At 40.4% G+C, this 19,871-nt stretch overlaps 2 protein-coding genes across 5 annotated transcripts in view; both read left to right on the top strand.

Annotated features, from left to right (window-relative positions):
• Positions 1–1,177: 1,177 nt before the first annotated feature.
• On the top strand, positions 1,178–15,357 carry rasl10a (RAS-like, family 10, member A). Its single transcript, XM_030142896.1, has 3 exons — positions 1,178–2,215; positions 12,251–12,375; positions 14,505–15,357. Exons 1-3 carry the CDS (start codon positions 2,000–2,002, stop codon positions 14,773–14,775), a joined length of 612 nt encoding a protein of 203 aa, XP_029998756.1. The 5' UTR covers positions 1,178–1,999; the 3' UTR covers positions 14,776–15,357.
• A 2,286-nt stretch (positions 15,358–17,643) lies between these two features.
• osbp2b (oxysterol binding protein 2b) overlaps positions 17,644–19,871 on the top strand; it is a 46,768-nt gene continuing 44,540 nt past the window's right edge. For 3 of the 4 annotated variants that reach the window (XM_030142851.1, XM_030142850.1, XM_030142849.1), the window contains exon 1: positions 17,644–18,182. In XM_030142851.1, coding sequence (XP_029998711.1) covers positions 18,025–18,182 — 158 coding nt within the window. In that variant the 5' untranslated portion in view covers positions 17,644–18,024. The remainder of the gene's footprint in view (positions 18,183–19,871) is intronic. The other variant, XM_030142854.1, reaches the window with a different exon arrangement.

Raw genomic sequence — 19,871 nt, 5'->3', positions numbered from 1 at the left:
TTTTTTTTTTGTTTGTAAAGTCCATATTCCCAAATGTTCCAAGGAGACAGTGCCTATTGTCTGATGTTAGACTTTGTAATCACTGCTGACCTTTGAGTTGTTTATAGTTTCATTCTCATGGGCTGTTGACAAGTCCTATTATCTTTGCATCCTAAGTCTGCAGCCTCTCCCTTCAGTGCCCTCCAGCCTTTTTCAGTATGAGAGAAAGCTGGGGTTTATCCACAGCCGACTGCATCCGCTAAGCAGTGTGGCTTCTCTGAACCAGCAACAGGGTTTTAAAGCCCAAGTTGCTTGCGTAAGCTTAACCTGGATGAAAAAAAATAAAAAGCACATCCTGCCCTCAGATGTGACTGTACAGACAGCTCCACACTACCACATTGAACTGGAGGAAGTCTGCTTTTTTTATGTACTTCAGATAAGTCCAAAGCTGTGACGAGGTTCACAGTCTCTATCAAAACGATCTATAGTATTGATCCTGTAGTGGGTGATTACATTCCGATAGGGGGCGCTTATGCTCTGTTTTTAGATCAAAGAAGATGGTTGGTCTGTCAACAGGGACGTTAAATTATTTTTTAGTTTTTCTGAAGATTGAAATCATGTTTCCACATTGTGATGCTAGAGATGCAGATGGAAGTTTAAAACTACTGATGAAGCTTCAGTTATCAGCTGATGTGTGGGTGTTTTCCCAACATGGCATCAGTGGCATCCCATTGTTTTGATAAATTTACAGTGATCTACATGATTCAGTCTCAGAATAGTTATAAAACCGCACACTGACAAAAGAAAACCCCAGATAAAACATCCTCAAGCCGGTAACAAGCTTGTGTCGAGTTATTCGGAGGGGTCAGAAAATGTGAAGCGTATCTTCCTCTCACTTGTCAGTAAGTGGATTTCTGTCTATTGTGCGTCGCTGCCATCCACCAGTGATTGATGGGACATATCGCCCCTGCCCTGCCCCCTTCAGTAATAAGTCGTGTCCCTCACAAAGATGATGTTCAGCCTTGCTTCTCGATGACCCTCGCGGTTAGATGATGTATAGTGTGTGGCCTATTCCTTTGCAATTTATTTGTGGCGTATCGCAGCTCAGCGCTTTCACACGCCTTGCGCACAACACGATCCTATTGGATGAGCGGGGCAGGGGGATATTGCAAGTGATGAGAGAAAGAGAGAGAGCAGTGCTCACCAGCTCAAGTCTTTCCAACGGAGGAGGCACAGTTCTCGTTAATAGGCTCCAGATGCCTTTACAGAAAACGCACGTCTGCCGTCTGCGCGGACTGCCTCCTCTTTCTTGAACCACTCAGGTGTGATTTTTCTCTTTCTGACATCGAAGGGTGAAGATTATGGGGTTGTATGCAATTTCAGAACACGTGGAAACCTTATTTGTGAGATTGGCCGCTGTGCGCCCGTCTTCCCTGTGATGGAGGAGCACGGTGGTGGTGCATCGGTGGAAATGAGTGAGAGGTGCAGAGGAGATAATCAATGAAGAGACTGAGGGCTCCTGAACGTTTGGGCAAGGTCAGAGTCTAGCCTAGATGAGATTATGTCCATGTGGAAACAACAAGGACGGACTTTTACGCTTCCTCTCGGGGGACGAGGTCGCCTGGGGATGTCCCCTGAAAACCAAGAGTTTCTCTCTGTGTGTTGGATTGCAGAGGCAGCGAAAATCCCTCCATCTGCATGATCATGGTTGAGCTGGATTTTTGACAACCTGCAAGCTGCATGCCTTCTTCTTTCTTTCTTTCCTCCCACCATTCGCCTGGAAATAAAAGTTTCCTCGCTCTTCTCGACGGGTGGGTGATTTATTCGGCCATTGATTCGTTTAATTGCCCGCAGTTGAACCCGGTTAAGGTGATTTAGAGGCGGCTGGTTAAAGGGGCAGCGGGTGGGTTGAATACCATCAGAGCAGCAGTAAACAGCGGCGGCCAGCTGTTTGTCCTGGACGGTCACATCTGTCTGCTGTCGTCGTCGCTGTCCATGGTGCTGAACTCGAGCTCCAGGAATGGTGGAGACGCTGAGTATCGCAGTCATCGGTGCTCCCGGAGTGGGGAAAACTTCTATAATCCGCCAGTTCATCTATAACGATTTCTCGGAGGTGTACACGCCGACCAGGACCAGATATGTGTACAGACCCTCCGTCATACTGAACGGGAACATGTATGAGCTGAAGATTTTGGACGTCCCGCCAATCTCCTCGTTTCCATCCAGCTCCAGTCAGGTACAAAACCACTGGAAACACACTTAGATATATGCTCATCTAAAAACACCCAACTTTATTAAACCTTTAGGATTAGAGCTTTACACATCTAAGCTTTATTAATTAGTTTTTCAGGTTGCCTCAGGACGCTTCTCCTTTAGTACGTTCCTCCTTATTTTTAATTTTTAATTTTATTACAGCTGCCGTCTGTTCACAGCCTCTGGTTCTCCTGAAATACAAAACACCAATTTTATTTATTCTTCTATCACTATCAGATGTCCCTACTAGTTGCTATGGAGACCTGACTGACTTAAAGCCTAGGAGAGCTTCACTTTGACGTTGTAAACTCTCCGTGTCTCTCCCAGCCCTCCTCATGAGGAAGGAATGCCAGCTTGCATATTATTGTTTATTAATCATAGCATCTATTCTACAACCACGCAGCCATTTTAGTACACATTTGTAAGGTGAGAGGTTTAACTAAGATCCAGCATCCAATTTGAGCAATTAACACGGTGTTGCTGCAGGTTATTTGGAGCCTGGCTTGTGTGCACAGAAAATAAACTGAGGGTCTTGATGCAGGAGTCACTGCAACACCTGGTTAAAGTCTATTTTAAAAATAGAACAGGCTGCCCTTTCATTCTGGCTGCAGGTCACATGCCACACCTCATTAGATGGGGGCACATCTGATTCCAGGATCAGAGAAAAACTGCACTATAGATCCGCACTCTCAGCCCTGCACAGGTATGAAGTGAGATTGAAAGATTGGTTTTATTCCTGCAAAGAATTGTGAATATTTACAGAATTAGCTCAAGATTTATTAAAGTGTTTCCTCCGAGTCATTAAACAGTTTAACCCATAAAGACACAGAGCTACTTTTTGACTGTTCCCAAATGAATTTTTCCTCTATATTTAACCTTTCTTAAGTGGTATATCACCGTTTATGATAATATAAATCACTGTATTTCGTGGCTTTTCAGTGAAAATCAATTCACCAATTAATTTAATTCACTGATTGTGTAAATGTTCATAAGACCTCAGTTTAAAGTTGAGGCCTATTATGTGAAAAATAGAGAAAACTGAACAAAAAGTGACTTTTACTGTAAAATATATCATTAACTGAACATAAACCCAGTGTCTCCGTCCACTGTCACTGATCCAACTCCATGGGTTTTACTGATGAATCAGTGTTGTAGAAGATGACAGTGTTTTCACGTTCACTACGGAGCCTCTGAACATCCATATGGGACATTTCTGATGACCATGAAAAGATTACAAACTGCATTTTACACCAGTTATTTACATATATTGATAGGATTAATGGATCAACAGGAGTTAAACATTTTAGATCAGTAGATGGGTTTGGTTGTTGGTGGATGTTTGGGTATTTATGAGTTAATTAACCTTTTTCTTTTTAAGTCAAGCTCTTCGACACAAACGCATTTGATGTTACAAAACTTTCATCCTATCACTACTATCTCCAATTTTTATTCTTGTTCATACCTTTCAGCAAAATGCTCTAAGTTTCTACATAAAACCTACTTCTGCATGAAACCACTTATAATTACTTCTATAACAGCACTGTCTGCAAGAAAAAGTTCATCCAAAACTCTGGTTTGGTTAAAAATGTCCTCAAAGGACACATGTGAATACTCTCATGTAGTTTTTTTTAAAGAAGACAAGAAATTCATCATCTTCACATTTGTTCTCAGTCACGTTTGTGCATAATGCAAAAAACATGAAACCCCAGAAACATAGAACTATGTATGAAAATGGTCTTTGGTGTTTTTTTATTGATGCTTTTTGCTAGACAACTGTCCATTTCTGCCTCTGTGGAGCGGCTGTAGATATAAATCTCCAAGGTCACCACACTGAGCTGCCACACAGTACCTGACGACTGCTGCTGCTGATCATTTCTCTCCTGGCTCCCTCTGTGCCACACATAGCCCCCCCCAAGAACAGCGACGGTTATCACACTGTGATGTGCCACTGTGAAAATGAGATCAGGACAAAGTGAAGAAGACAAAAAAGTACTTTGAACAAGAGGCCTCCAAAAGAGTTTGTTTATAGTGATCTCGGAAAGCCTGGTGTTAACAGAGGAAATATCTAACAGGCAAGCAGAGGCCAGAACAATCATCCTGTAAAGCTCCTCCAGAGTGACATGTAGCTGTTCTACTAGCTTGAGACATATTTACCATTTTATGCAAGGTGTTAAGAGTTCTTTCTGTGCTTCATTGTTACGTGTCCATAGAGACACTAAGAAGAGAACATCAGATTGAGTTCCCTCTTTCTTCAGCTAAGTGCTGCTAAACCTCCATCAGGGAAAAGATACATGTGAGCAGAAAGCAGAAATAAAACCTGTCTCATGAGATTATGTGTGTGTGGGTGAGTGTGTGTGCCTTCTGTCACACAAGAAAGCTTCAAACACACATCTTTCATCATGTGATATTGGAGCATGTTGTATCATATTGTGTGAACATTTCATCCTCATTTCAAAGTGGCGGTGCAGTGAGCGGGTGCCTGTTGGCAGGCCTTTTGTGGAAGGTACACGGGCATGGAAAACCATTAGCTGAGTGCTGCCACAACATTTCTATCAAACAGATTTATAGCTACTCATTTGCTCAGGAACGACCCTGTGAGGGCTGTACACTTTTTCTTCTCGGTTCCTGTCATGTCCCTCTTGTTCAGAGACATGGTTTCTTCCTTTGTCTGGTGACATTTTGTATTCATAGTGAAAACAGCAATGAGACATCAGGAATGTTTGACTCATAGCCGACCTGTGTTCTGTATTTACCCTGCAGGCAAAGAATTGTAACCTGGGTCAGGGGCATAGAATACAATGAGCTACCGCCAGCTGAAGAAGGGCGCTCACAAAGACAGCTGATTGAAATTTGCTTGCAGTACACAGCAGATTGAATTAAAGCACAGTTCCCTGCTACAATACTGCTGGGAATAAAAGACCAACAGAGGAGACAGCAGGAATTTGCTGCAGTCAATTAGGAAGGTTGCGCAGAGTTTAATGGACACTGTTGAAATAAAGGCTACCAAATGAGGTTTTATAATGTCCTCTGAAATTTGTGATGAATAATCTGCAGAATAGAGTGAGTCAGTACGCCTCCATGCTTATGCAGCATGGCAGGTTCTCATCAGTTCAGATTATATTTGAAGAAAGAACAGTAGCGTTCTGGCAGGCTACTTGTGTGACCTTATTTCACCATGTATTTCACCATGTAGACAGCCATTTTTATCTCTTCCCATGTTGGAGACAAGCGGGGTTTTATTAAGCTGTGAGGCTGTGTTGGCATAATGATTTGTTTACTTTGCATTATGTCTGTATGTTGCTGATGGCATTACATTTAGATGGCATCTGTCATGATTTGTCAATAGCGTGATGCAGATAGATTTAAGCCTGATTCAGCAATGATATGTAGGTATGTATATATTTTAATCTTTTTTTTCTTTTGGTCTTGCTATAATGTATCTCCATGACTTCCTCCCACATACGATACTCTCTCTCCCTCCTTTCGCCTTCTGGAGATTTCTCTCAGTTTTCTGACAATACTGTCTGCTTCTCATGACACGTATTGTGTTATGCTGAATCTCACAGACATGTTAGATGATACAAGCTTCGCACTACTAGAAGTCATGTAGTTAAACCAACTTTTTTAGTATTTTGGTCAAAGATTTTAACGTCACATAACAACACTGTATACAGTTTATCTAGTTATGAATGATACTATCCACTTCACATTTAAAAAACACATTGACTAGGAAATAACAACAAATTAGTCTCACAAGTGACACAATGTACCATTTACTACAGTAATTGCAATAAATGGAATTGCTAATCTCAGTTTTTCTATGTACAAATTATCTACCCTTATTAAACTGCAAATAAATACAAGAAATAACAAGTTTCATTCAGTTTAAAACTTAGAAAACAGTGCCTTTTTAATGCTGCAAAATCTGCCTCTGTACTTTTTATATATTGTTGAAAAACTGTTCTCAATCCCATTAAAAAGTAACATTTTGAGGCTTTGGGACTATGTGCGAGGAAACACCAACTAGTATCTGTATGTCGTCTTTTAAAAATGTTAGCTCAGAAAGTGCTCAGGTTTTAATGGTTTATGTTAATACTGAGTAATGGGGGTTTCATTTACATGGGATGCAATGGATTTTAATTGCAGTTGACCTGTTTGCCCTGTGGGTGACATATTTCTAATTGCTAGGTTCCCTTCCCCCACCAGGGTTACAGCGGCTTCCCTCCCGGGCGCAGGTATCGATCCATCACAACTACTCATTAGCGTTAAGCTTGGTTGTAATATCGCTGGCAGCTTTGTCATAGCCTACTAAAAACTGACCACAGCCTGTGGTTGTCAGGGAAACATGTTCTGTTTGGCTCTTGAGGAGTAAAAGATAAGATGCTCTTTTTCTGCACAGTGTTGAGAAGACCGACTGGAGGATACAGACAGTGGCACCACACTTCACATTCACGCTCCCACAAGCACACTCTCACATCCTGAAAGCACACACAAATAAACATGCCCACACATGCATTTTTTACATTTATTTGACTTCAGTTTGTCAGCCAGTACGCTTTCCTAGATCCAGTTCTTAATTTCACTGTTGCCTTCACTGTCATTGCTTTTGCTTCTTGTTTGGGTTTGGAGGATTGTTGTTTCTAGCCCCTCCTTCCCATTTAAAAACAGGACTTGGATGACAAAGAGATATGAGATAAGAACACAAGCTTCTATTTTTAGCCACACCGCAACGCAGGGATGCAACTGAACTGATGTGTGCATCTCATGTCGTCAGTTGTCTTAATTATCAGACAACAGTAAGCTGTGATCATACATCTATTCTATTGGGGAATATGTGTTGCTTGTTTAGCAAAAATACAATATATAAATAACATCCTCCGAGGTTTTTGTTTGCAAGGCACCACTTTGGTATTGTAATGCACGGGGCATGTTACAATTGAAGTGTCAGAGGGAAATTATTGTAAGAATAGGCCACTTTATGACATATTTCCAGACACCCCCCCCCCCCCCCCCCCACACACACACACACACACACACACACACACACACACGCATGCACACACTTTCTACCAGTTTTCACCACACGCTCCCCCTCGCTGCCTGCCTCCCTCATACCCTCTGCCTTCAGTTTCACTTTGGATGGCAGCGATCTTAGTGCCACATGTTTGTCTCCATGCCTGATCAGCCTCATTATCTCCCTGCTGATGTGTTAGGCTTGTCTCTGCTTCACACTCACCTAGACACAAACACACAAATGCACTCCTCCAAATTGAATGAAAGCAATTATTCGTCGCTGACACAGATGTGTAGGCATTATTATCATTAGAAGTTACACTGATCATTGTCTGGTCCCCTTCACCTCCTCTGTCACAAATTATCGGTTGATCTTATTTGTGCAGATTGCTTGTACAGTGCTCTGATTTGAGAAGCATATTTTCTCTAACCTTCAGAACAATGTAATTAGATTGCTCATGTTCCTATTTCAAGTTGCACAGGCTGTGGGAGGTGGCAGATGAAATAATGAAACCATGAAATGGAATGAAAGCCCAAATGCTAATAAGCATGACAAAGGTCTGAAAATCAGCACTTTGATATTTATGTTTTCAAAGTAACATGATGCAACAAATAGACGACAGCATTTGTGTTGAGGGTACAGGTGCATCAGTCACAAAAAAAACAACAACAAAACACTGCTGCATGAAACAGAGTGGCTTTGAAAACCGTGGTACTGTCAGGAAAAACACAGATGTACTGGTGAGTGTATCTGGAATTATATCAAATATTTCCTGTGTTGGACGAATTAAACATTTAAGCCTGTTTGCACTTTTAGTCAATCAATCCTTTTTTAAGACTTAATGTTAAGGTTTACTACATGTCTAATGACTGTATTTGTATATTAAAGACACAAGTGACAATTGTGTCAATTTGAAAAATACCATATTTTTTATCAAACCAGGAAAACCACAAATTATGACATATGTGTTCTTAATTTTTGTCAGTTGCCAGTTTCCCCATGATGCAAAGGTCTCAGTTCTTTTCAGGTACCACTTTTCAGGTATTTTAGTTTATTATTATTATTATTATTATTATTATTATCATTATTATTATTATTATGGATTGGATTTATATAGTGCTCGAGTTCTAGGAACTCAAAGCACTTTACACCGAATCCATTATCCATTCACACCACAGTCACTGGTGGTAAACTGCATTTGTAGCCACAGCTGCCCTTGGGCAAATTGATGCAAATGTAGCTAATAATCCACGCCAACGGCCACTCCACCCACCACCAAACATTCGTTCACGTACATACACCAGTCTAAGAAACACTGGAAGCAAGGGGGAGTGAAGTGTCTTGCCCAAGGACACAACAGCAGACAATAGGATGGGATTCAAACCTCTGATTATCTCTTATTTAACTGTTACCATTCTAAGTCAGAATCTGGTGATCACCAGTGTTACAGAAAGTGAAAAATAACTCCAACTTGCACCACATATTTCTGCTGTAATTAAATGATGTATCCATCATAACACACAGCAGAGTAAGAAGAGTTAAACTGCTGGATGAGGACCTGAGCAGTGTCCCTCTTTCAGACTGAATGTGAATTTGGTCATAGTGAGATCAGCTCTGAGGTAGGTTTGAAATAAAATGTTCTTTTAAACAAACGAACACAGTCTTTGCTTTAGTTTGTGTATTTTCACAGTTTTAGTAGCTTACTGTACTGTCAGCCCACAGCCATAGTGACGCCTTACAGAGTTAATTCCATAAAAATAGGACACTGTTTAAGGTGTAAATAAAATAATATTTTATTCATGTTAGAACATGTTTAAAATAAAAAATTAACAACATGAAGTAATTTTAAATGATGGCAGCATTTTGGAATATAAAATCAACTCGTTTAGACTTATCATTGTAGAGAACTATGGGAGAGGTCTTTTAACACTGCAAGTTAGTGTTGAGAATAACTAACTGGTTAATGTTGACAAGGGTTGAATATTAACCACATAAAGAGTGAACGCTTAGACTGTACTAGTGTTAAACTACAAACTTTTCCAAAAGTGTTAGATCAACATTTGGTGGTGTAGATCCATACAGACACCTCAGCTGTGTTTAGGCAAACTCTGACAGAGTTAATTTCACTTTGCTGATTTTGCTGTGCATCGCTGCTGTGGTATGTAATTTATGCATTGCAGCAATTAGCTGCATAGATTACAGCAATTTGTTTCCTTTCATATTACCCAAGGTCTTCCTACTTTATTATTCTGAAAATGGAATGAAATTGAGATTAGTTAAGCAGTCTCAGCATTTCCGTACCGTTTACAGCGCTGCAGAGGTCATGACACAAGTCTCCTCGCCTTTTGATCCACTGCTGCCTTTTTCATCTTTTCATCATTTTTCCATTCCTGTTTTTGTGTTTTTCATTTACCTTCCACTGCACATCTTTTCTTCACACCTCCTTTATTTCCTCTATTTTCCTCATCTTCTTTCATTGAATCAAATGCATGTAAATTCATTGCATGCTGTTTCTGGCAGTGAGGGTGCCAGGATGAATAAAAGTGTGGGTCACATCGTTTTTGTTGAAACAAATGTCCCCCAGTTAGGAGCAAATGTACCAAGTTGTGTTGTGAGCTTTAATTACAGTCTGAAACTCATTACCATCAAACGAATGTCCCTGGCCCACTGAATGTGTACTGAATGACAATGCTTAACAAGGACTGACAAAAGTGATACAGAAGGTGTCCTTATTTCTCACCTAGCAGGAGACTCTGTGTTTGCTTATCTCAACCTCTGCCATTGTCCTTGAGTTTGTGTAGCTAGGACACTGTGGAGCACTTTTCCACATGGCAATCACCATGTTTTATGACTTTGTTCTAGGCTGTGAGTCTCCCAAACCATGCCAGCTCTGAGACTTCATTCACTCTGCACTTATTCATAGAAGAAAGCAGTGGAGACAGGCAAACTGACTTTAAGCCAAAGTGTTTTAGAATAATTACAGGAAAATACATTTCATGCTGCTCAGCTCCTTTCTGCTATTACTGTATATAGACAGGATGAGTGTGATTTGGATTGCTCTCTCCTGTCTGGTGTATATGGTCCTACCTCTGCGAAAACATTTAATTCCTGATAGAGATAAAAGGAATCCCCCCTCGAAGTGATTGTTACTTCACCAGTAGACCAGCATAAATACCTAAAATAAGCATATTCATTTATGTCTGAGTAACTATAAAGCAGTGATTCTCAAACTCTTTCAGCTCAAGACCCAAAAGATAAATTGATTGTCTCACTTGGACCTCAACTTAGAAAATACATTATGAATTATCATAAATCTATATCTATTTACTGACTCTTTCACTGTCAAAACAGGAAGCTGGATTTTTGTCTTTTTGCGTTTTGTACATCAGTTTAATCTTTTTATATCTCATATGGGGCGTTTGTCCTTTAAAAAATTTTGTGTTGTTATGTCTCTTATATCATGTCCATATTAGGTCATTTTATTTTGTGTCTTTTGCATCTTTGTCTTGTTAAATCTTGCATAAGGCCTCTCCTCTTTATTTAACACAGCTATAGTGGGGTGGTCAACATTCATAATGTTTTCCAGAGAATACTTTTTATGTTTTTTTTTTTTAGGAAAATGAATTCACATCATAAATTGATATATACACAGTAAATAGGTAACAAACTACCATTGGATAATTACTGCAGTGATGAAGTTCTTTAAGTCTAACTGATACAGTGAGTAGCTTCACATTTCACAACCATCAGTTTCAATGGAAAAAGTCATGTGGTCTGATGTGTCCAGATTGACCCTGTTCAGAACGGGATGAGCAGTGGATGGAGTGATTACCCATCATGCTTAGTACCTACAGTACAAGCCTGTGGGGACAGTGTTAGGATCTGGGGTTGATTCAGTTGGTCAGGTTTAGGTTCAACACTGTCATGTGTCCAAAAAATGATGAATATAAATGTTATGACATTGCATGATCTTACTAAAACAATGCATGGGTGGATGCTTGCTATCATCAGAGCTGAAGGCAGTCCAGTGAAATGTTATTATATGGAACTTTTTGATTTTGACAGGCTGTGTTTATTCTTCATCCCGATAAAAATAGTTCCATAAACCATTTTGGGTGCTAATCTTGTGTTTGTGAAACACAGCTGGAAGTACTTGTGTCACAATATCATAGAGCCATATCTCATCTGGTCCTCGTCCCCTTGATCCATGTATGTATAACTGAATATTGAATTAAGTGTTTTGGTAGGCCTGGCCCACCAGCACTAGGACAGAGTGTGTTGTACACTGTAAAGACAGTAAAACCCACAGAGGCATATTTGTGAACTGTGATGTGAAGTCATAAAAAATTTTTTCTTTGACTGGATTTAGAAGAGGATTTAACCTTTTTCTGACAAGCATGAAGAAAGTAAGAAAATGTTCACTTCTTGATAAGTTACACCTTAAAAAGTGAATTAAAATATTCTGGCATAGCTGAAGTTCCAAAATTGCCTTATTAATGTCCATATCAAATGTTTCACAGATCCAGAAGCAGTCTAACAGACTTCACAGTCTACAAAGGCCAACTGTGTTTTATGATTCATCGTCATGAATAAACACATTTAATCTCTCTGTTTTTACAATTCACTCTCTGTAGGTTAGTTGAATATTAAAGGAAAACTACTTTAGTGTCTTCATAAGGTGCCTCTAGAACAGTATCAATGCACCTGGGTATTCAATCTCAACAGTTTTTCTGAAGATATTCCATCATTTGATGTTTTAATGATGGTGATGGAGAGTGCTGGCTAACATGCCAGTTTAAGGCCTCCCATAGTTGTTCAAGAGAGTTGAGATGTACTGACTGTGAAGGCCGTCACATATGATTCACACCATTTTCATTCTCATCAAACTATTCAGTGAACATTTGAATAGGTCTTTTTTTTTTCTGGAAGAGACCGCATCCATCTGTTTTTTTATTTACAGTTATAACTTAAATGCTTATGTCTTTGTCTCTGTCTACCTTTTAGGAGTGGCTGGATTTGCGCTGCAGAGGTGTTCGCAATGCCAACGCCTACATCCTGGTATATGACATCTGCTGTGTGGAGAGCTTTGAATATGTCAAAATGATAAGGCAGCAGATAGTGGAGCACAGGTACAGTCAGTTAGTGAATACACAACCCACTGACATACAGCTTGTTAACGCTCACTGATGACATATTGTGTCACCCATATGAGGACAGCACATAATTTCACAGTCCTGTCATGAAACACAATCACAAGTACAATTACATGTCTGTGTTTTGTGACAGTGATAGATGGTCTGCTTGTGGTGATCTTTTAATTCAGGACACACACACACACACACACTCACGCACCTTGCATCCTGACAGTTCAGTAATGACATTTGAGTCTGGTGCTGCTGCATGAGAGTAGCTTGTGTCCACACTTGATTCTTTTATATATTTATTTGTTGGTATTTTTTTTTCATTACTTGGCCTTTTGGAGAGTAGCAAAAATAGGAAGTTCATGAAAGAAGCAAAGATAACATTTGACAAAGGTCTCTGTCAAAAGGACACCAGCTAGTGATAACAAGAAGACAAATGAAAAGGCATCACATGCTCTGTCTTCCTTACATACATTATCTGTATATATTTACATACTGATAGGAACAATGAGGGTCCACAATGATGCAGACTGATATGACCAAACTGCACTGCTCATCTTCACATTCATGCTGTTCTTAATGTGTGACCATCAATGTTTATGGCCCATGACAGAAAACCATTATCAGAGCAGCTTTGGAAGGAAGGGTGAGTGCAGGAGGAATGGAAAACAGGACAAATGTGTAATCACAGGACAAAGATGTGAGGGCACAGATGTGTGAGGAGGCAGGAAAAGAGGGGAGGAGGAACATACATTATATAATGTAGCCATTGCATTCTTCAGTGTTTATCTTGCTCATGTGCTTAAATATAAATAAATGTATCTTCCGTTCATTTCATTTTTTCACACACACAAATACTAAAATATATATGCTCTGTAGTTGCTGCTCAGCTCACGGAAACCCATTCAGAAACAGAACAGCATTTTCTGCTCTATTTTTTGAGCCCTGTAGCATGAAACCTGGCTTCGCTTCAGTGACTATAACAGTGTTGTGACCCCCCTGTCACTCCTGTATAGTTTCCCCCAATTCTCCCACGCAAATGCACACTCATACTTACATACAGTGCATCCTGTTCCACTAAAACACTCAAGCACAAGCAGATTTGCAAGGAGATATTTTTAAGTGTGTTATTTGAGCGCAACCTGTGAGAAGGAGAAAAGTGAGATGATCATTGTGATGTGTTTTTCTACATTGACGTTTTTAAGAAGTTGGCCTCAGGGGTTTGAGAGTTGCACACTACATCTCTCCTTCTGTAACTTCCTCTCTGTGTAGCGATTTGTCCATCTGTCAAGGCAGACGCAGAAATATGAGGGTATGGAAGACTTGTCAGAGGATGAGAAAAATTAGCAACATTTATTCCCTGGATCAGAAAAGATTAATTGTTAAAACAGCAGCTTTAATGATCTTTACCTCTGTGTGTAAAAAAACAAACAAAAAAAACAAAACAAAAAAAATATATATATATATATTTTTTTTTATTTTTTTTTATTTTTTTTGTCTATGAGGAAATAATCTCATATAATAGTTTTTATTAATTTTTTTTATTCATATTTTTAATGTTTTTATATTTAATTAAAAAAAGAAAACAATTATTAAAGCTCTCAGCTCCAGTAATTTGGCATTAAACCAAAGAGCAAGATCATTGACATCCTATTTTTCTAATTAGCCTGCTTTGTAGTATTTTCTCCACAATTCAATTCAAAATTCCCTCCATTAACCCAATTTTCTGCATTGCTATAGAAAATACTGTATATATGTTAAGCAGGCAAGACGGGATATTACTGTATTTGTGGATGTGATACTGAGTGTTGATGTTTTTCATTAACACTATAGGACTATGAATTACAAACACAGGTCTTGACGACTAATAAATGCCTACCTCTGGCTTGCCATACGTTTTCTTAATGCTGTAAATCAGCAGTCGCTGCACAGTGTAGTGGGAGGCCCCTTGAGCCTGTGAGCTCTAATCCTCCAGTCCGCCCCCACACACCTCACAAGGAAGGAAAAACTGCACACAGACATCTTGCACACGCCCAGTGAACCACTGTGACAAACACCAGCACGACAACATGTGTACTAACAGTGCCTTTTCAACCTTTTTCCACATCCTCCTGCAGGGAAGGCAGCAGCAGTGAGGTGCCAATTCTGGTGGTGGGCAACAAGAGGGATTTACAACGGCAGCGCTTCATGCCCCGCAGAGCCGTGTCTGTCCTGGTGAAGAAGACCTGGAAGTGTGGTTATGTGGAGTGCTCTGCCAAGTTTAACTGGCACGTCGTCCTGCTCTTTAAAGAGCTGCTGGGCATTGCTGTGGCAAGGGGCATGCGCCAAAACCACACTTCCATCCGACTGCAGGGGGCACTACAGAGGAATCGCTGCACCATCATGTGACCCGGAGAGATCCCTCCACCCCTCTCACCTCAGGAGTGAAGTGGCAAAGGGAGGAAAAAAAAAAGGACTTTTTATCTAAATGGCTGGAAAAATACCCTGTGGCCTCCTGCTTTACTGAGCTGATTTTTCATAATGAGGTTTATTAGACTTCTGCGCTGTAAAAGACACTAAATTTCACTATGGTCATCTAACCACTTCCTAGTGAAACTCTGCCAAATGTGTACATGCAAAGAAAGAGGTAGAAGTGGAAGCAAAGGATAACCACTAACATAGCACAGTCCCCCCCTCACCCCCACATCAGCTAAACATTTTATGCTGTGCTTCCCAAATTATACAGCAGCAGGTGTTGTTGAGGACTGTTTTGTGGTGGTAGTTTTGTCTGACAGGATAGATGCAGTGTGTTTGAGACTCAAAATGGAGAGGCAGCAATATCTAGTCTTCCTTTTGAATTTTATCACATTCAGAAAGGTCAACAGCAAACCTGACATAATTAGATTCATTTGAGCATATGCAGTTCATGGTCAACAAGTTAGAAAGATGAATAGCTCGTACTTCATTTCTGGCAAAATCACCTTGAAAGGTACAAACCAAGTAGTTGGTGATTCTTTTTTGATTCTGATTAACACCCCTGGCAGAAAGAGAATTTTTTATCCATTTTATCCGGCCCCTGCAACATACTTATGGTAAAGCTGTTGTCCAGAGTAAAGATGCTTTAAGGTTGTCTTGCAGCAGAAAATACTGCAGTCCCTTATCATGCTGTACTGTAGGACTTTAATCTACTCCCTCCCCTCACTCAGTGTCTGTTTTTGATGAATACATTCAAACCAGGGAACTGGGGACCTGCAGGAGGCCGCAAAGCCTAAAACACGAAACATGCTCCATGTGGATATTTGTGTGTGTGTGTGTGTGTGTGAGGTGTGTGTGTGTGTGTGTGTGTTTGCGTGTGTGTGTGCGTGTGTGTGTGTGTGTGTGTGTGAGAAAGAAAGTGAGCATCAAAAAGAGGGAACCAGAGCGAGGTGGGTTTTAATAGCTGACATTCAGACAGGAAAAGGACAGATGCAGCAAGACAAGAGACAGATGTTGAAGCTTTGGATTAAGAGGGAGCAATAATATCTCACAGGGACAGACTGACTATAATAACCAATTACATTAAAATGCCTCACATACACTAGACGTAAAACATTCATGCACAGATATCCTGCAGAAATAAGAACCAGAGCTTGCTGACTTCTTTAGAATCCCCAAGAGGTGAACATCAGACACACAGTAATCCTTAAAAGGCGATTATTGCAGTATTTGAATAGTATCTAATTGGTAATGTTGTGAAATTAACAGTTGCTTTTTCATTTGATTAGGCCAAGCTATGTACTTTGTGAATATGGCTGCACTGAAAATATGCAGACCCATTGTACATAAGAGTGATTCATAGAGTAATTGACTTGCATGCTTTTGTTGGTAGAGCCAACGGGTCAGGGTTTAATTGCACTGATGTGAAAATGTGATCTTGTGTTTAATTTTTGTAATACATGGTTTTCTGATGCTGTAATGAGCAGCTGAATGGGGTGAATGTGATTGTTTTTCACTGGCATGTGAGAGCACAAGCTCATGATTCTGTAAGATGTAGTGTTGAACCCTTAAATCAGGGCAGGTGGCTGTGTTAGCTCTTTTGATTTTCTAGTTCAAAAAAGAAATATGTAGCAGAGATACACTAGAAAGCAACTGCGTGTAGCATGAGATCTCATCAGTTTGTCTGTGTGTGCATTTCCAAATAATAAGGGCTACAGTTTTTTATCGGACACATTTCCTGTATTTATTTTTACTGTGTTAGTACTGTGAGTATTTTGTTTCATTTTATTTTTGGACACGTGATGAATTATTAAATGCATTTGAGAACACCAATCTCTCTCTGGTTTACTTGTCAAAGATGTGCAACGCATCTCACCACATTATGATAATTTTGACAACATTGCCATCTTGTGGTAAATCAATGTTATCAGCATATCAGGGGCCAAATCAGGGCCAAATAATCATAGATTGGACCACTTCATGAAGGGAATGAATAGGAGATGGCAGAACTTAATGACTATATTGTATCGACTATGAACAGGTTATCATCACTTCAATCAAATTAATTTAGTGACAGATTATATCAGTTGGCTGTCAGATTAATCACTGTAGTCCAAAATAAAATAATACTGGAATTATTTCGGCATGTCTGTTAATAAGATCAAAAGAAAGTTTATTTGTGAATCTTACATGATAACACATTATTTATAGCTTCAAAATTTCTACATGCACTTGACGATTAACTATAATTCCTATGCTGTGATAACACTACCTACTGTTGATCTTATTCAAGAAATGTTTACAGATCTGCATTGTATGCACGTTATGCACTGAAACAATTTTAACTGAGCAAGCTTGAATGATCCAGGTGTGCATTAGTTGTGATCATCTTCAGCAGTGCAAATTTGTGATTAATAAAATTACAAGAGATACCGCCTGTATTTGTTGTAATCCAGGTTTGTGGGTGATCTACATATGAGCCTTAAAACTTAATTCAGTATCCTAACATGAACTCAGGCTCTACTAACATGCACTTTAATAGTAGTGACGCACTGTTCACTATCAGCAGCAGCAGTGATACTGTTTATGTCTCTATTTGTGAACTACTTAAATGACACTTGACATAAAACTAACGCCCAGTGTGTGGTGTGTGGTGTGGTGTTACTATCACTGTATCACCTGACCGGTATCAACAGTCAAACCACATGTCAAATGTTTAGGAATGTTTAGATAACAACGTCACGTGGTACAGGTCTGGAGCCCAGACTTTAGTGATAGAGCAGCCATTCCCATTCAAACCTGCAGTCAGAGCCGCCGCTCACACTCACATTCATGTCCTTGCACTTTCTGCCGCTCTTGTCATGGATATAATTGTTCATTTTTTTGTGAGTGTGATGAGGCGATATGGACACTGTGTGAATTTGCTCTCTATCCAGTCCGGCTCTGTGCTCTGAATCCTCTGCAGTCTGCATCAGCTAAGTGTCTTGGCATCACTTCTCGTCCTTCCTCCGGTGTCCATTCCGGCGTCATGTGAAAGGGACTCTCGGTGTTTTCTCTCGCCCTAGACCAGACCCTCCTCCGTCGAGCTCATTCGGAGTGCCGACGCTCTCGTCCCCAGTCCGGTGGGGTAGTGTCCCTGTCCCCGGTTATTCCTGCACCCTTCGGCGTGCGGCGGAGCGGAGGATGAGCGAGCAAGGGAAGGGCTCGGCATCCGCCTCAGCCGCGGCCCCGGCACCAGGGTCGGATACTTACAAAGGATGGCTTTTTAAATGGACCAACTACTTGAAAGGGTATCAGCGGCGATGGTTCGTCCTCAGCAATGGCCTGCTTTCATATTACAGGTAAATTATCAAGATGCGTGCCTTAAGAAAGCTGAAAATAAACGAAAAGTGAGTGCACGGCAAGTCATATTTATCCATCGGCGCATCATTACAGCTGGCTCAGCTGGCTAACAGCAGGCTAAAGCTAGCTGTCAAATGGACACTCAGTTGTCTGTTTACTTGTGGTGACAGTGACAAATGGGCATATGTCTTAAATTGACTGAATGTGGGTAGTGGAAGGGAACCAGAACAGACTGACATAAGTACACCTTATTATCACTAAAGCTTCTAACTCAGTGAAGTGTCAGAAATAGGCTACAGTAGGCACCAACGTTAGCCTGCTAACTGGGCTAACGCACTAGCTAGCTTCAGTCGGTGGGCTCTTGACAGCAGCTGACACAGCTGTCCAGCCCTCACAGACATTAACATGACTTCATCCATGGATCTTTAAACGTAGCAATCCTGTTTTTCAGCCTTTATACGCACGATATATGAGCTTTTAGGTCTATGTCACTTTTTCCAAATGTTAAATTTCCTCATGAATGCCCAAGTGACTCAGAGCAGCTCTTTCATTCATTCACTGAATTAGCTAACTAAGGTTACTAAGTCAGTGTAACGAGATACGATGCAAGAGGTGGTCGCTATCATTATCATTCTGTCTTCACTCTGAAACACGCAATTGCAGGATGCAAGCTAAAGTTAGCCATACAATAGCCTAACACCTGTGGCTCAGGTGCTTCTTGTGAGGGAGTCATGTTTCCACAGGTGTGGGTGTTGAAACCCGTTGTGGAAACAGTGGATGGCTCATAATGAGTTCAAAACACGGGTCAGGTCTCTGAGTGACTATTAGCTATGCAGTGTTTCTGTCAGCACTTCACAAATGTATTACAGTGCTCATTGACGGGTTATTCGGCTACTTCAATTCGTTAGAGTGAATTAGTTTACAGTTTTTGTGTAAAAAATGTAGTTGCTTTAAAGTCTGACCCATTTAGACCCAAACCCCCACAAAATGGCAACTGCCTACCATTAGGGAAACTACTGTATGATGGGTCAAATGGTAACGCTACCATTATTGGTAGCAGGTGAATTACCTGTTGCATTGTTTGGTCTGAAGATGATACAGCGCATAATACTATTTAAGCCATCGGTCTTGGATGTAGGAATAGACAGGCATGATGTAGGAGAATGTTTAACAAAATAAGGATTTCTTTAACATGCTAGTTTCATAAAGAAGACTAAGAGATATTGAAAACCTCAAAGTCAACTAGGTGGTATTGTGTTTGGTCTGGATAAAAGCAATGGATTTTTACTTGTTGCGACTGTTGTTCACCTTGCCTGACCCACTTTTTCTAATTAAATGGTTCACAGCAGAGTGTAGGGAGCACCCACAGGAGTTAATCTTCAGCTGCTGTTAGTCAAGGCTGTGACTGTTTAATGCCTTCACACATCAGATATGATTAAAACATGTTCTAACTTCCTCTTTTAATGTGTTATACCAACTTGTAAATGTTTGCAGTAATAAAATAATTAATGTGACATAAAGCCTACCGCTCTAGGATAATTGTCATCTTTCATTGGGAGGTTAGAGGGCAGAATCAGCAGCAGAACAGGATGAGATGCACTGCCTTGTTTATGACGTCTATGGGGTGAATCAGAGGGCATGGGTATGGGTCCACCAACTGGGAGGCACAAATGTTGAGTCACTGTTCT

Source organism: Sphaeramia orbicularis, chromosome 9 (assembly GCF_902148855.1).
Source record: "Sphaeramia orbicularis chromosome 9, fSphaOr1.1, whole genome shotgun sequence".
In the NCBI taxonomy this organism is placed as follows: domain Eukaryota; kingdom Metazoa; phylum Chordata; class Actinopteri; order Kurtiformes; family Apogonidae; genus Sphaeramia; species Sphaeramia orbicularis.
This window is presented reverse-complemented; position numbering and strand designations above follow the sequence as displayed.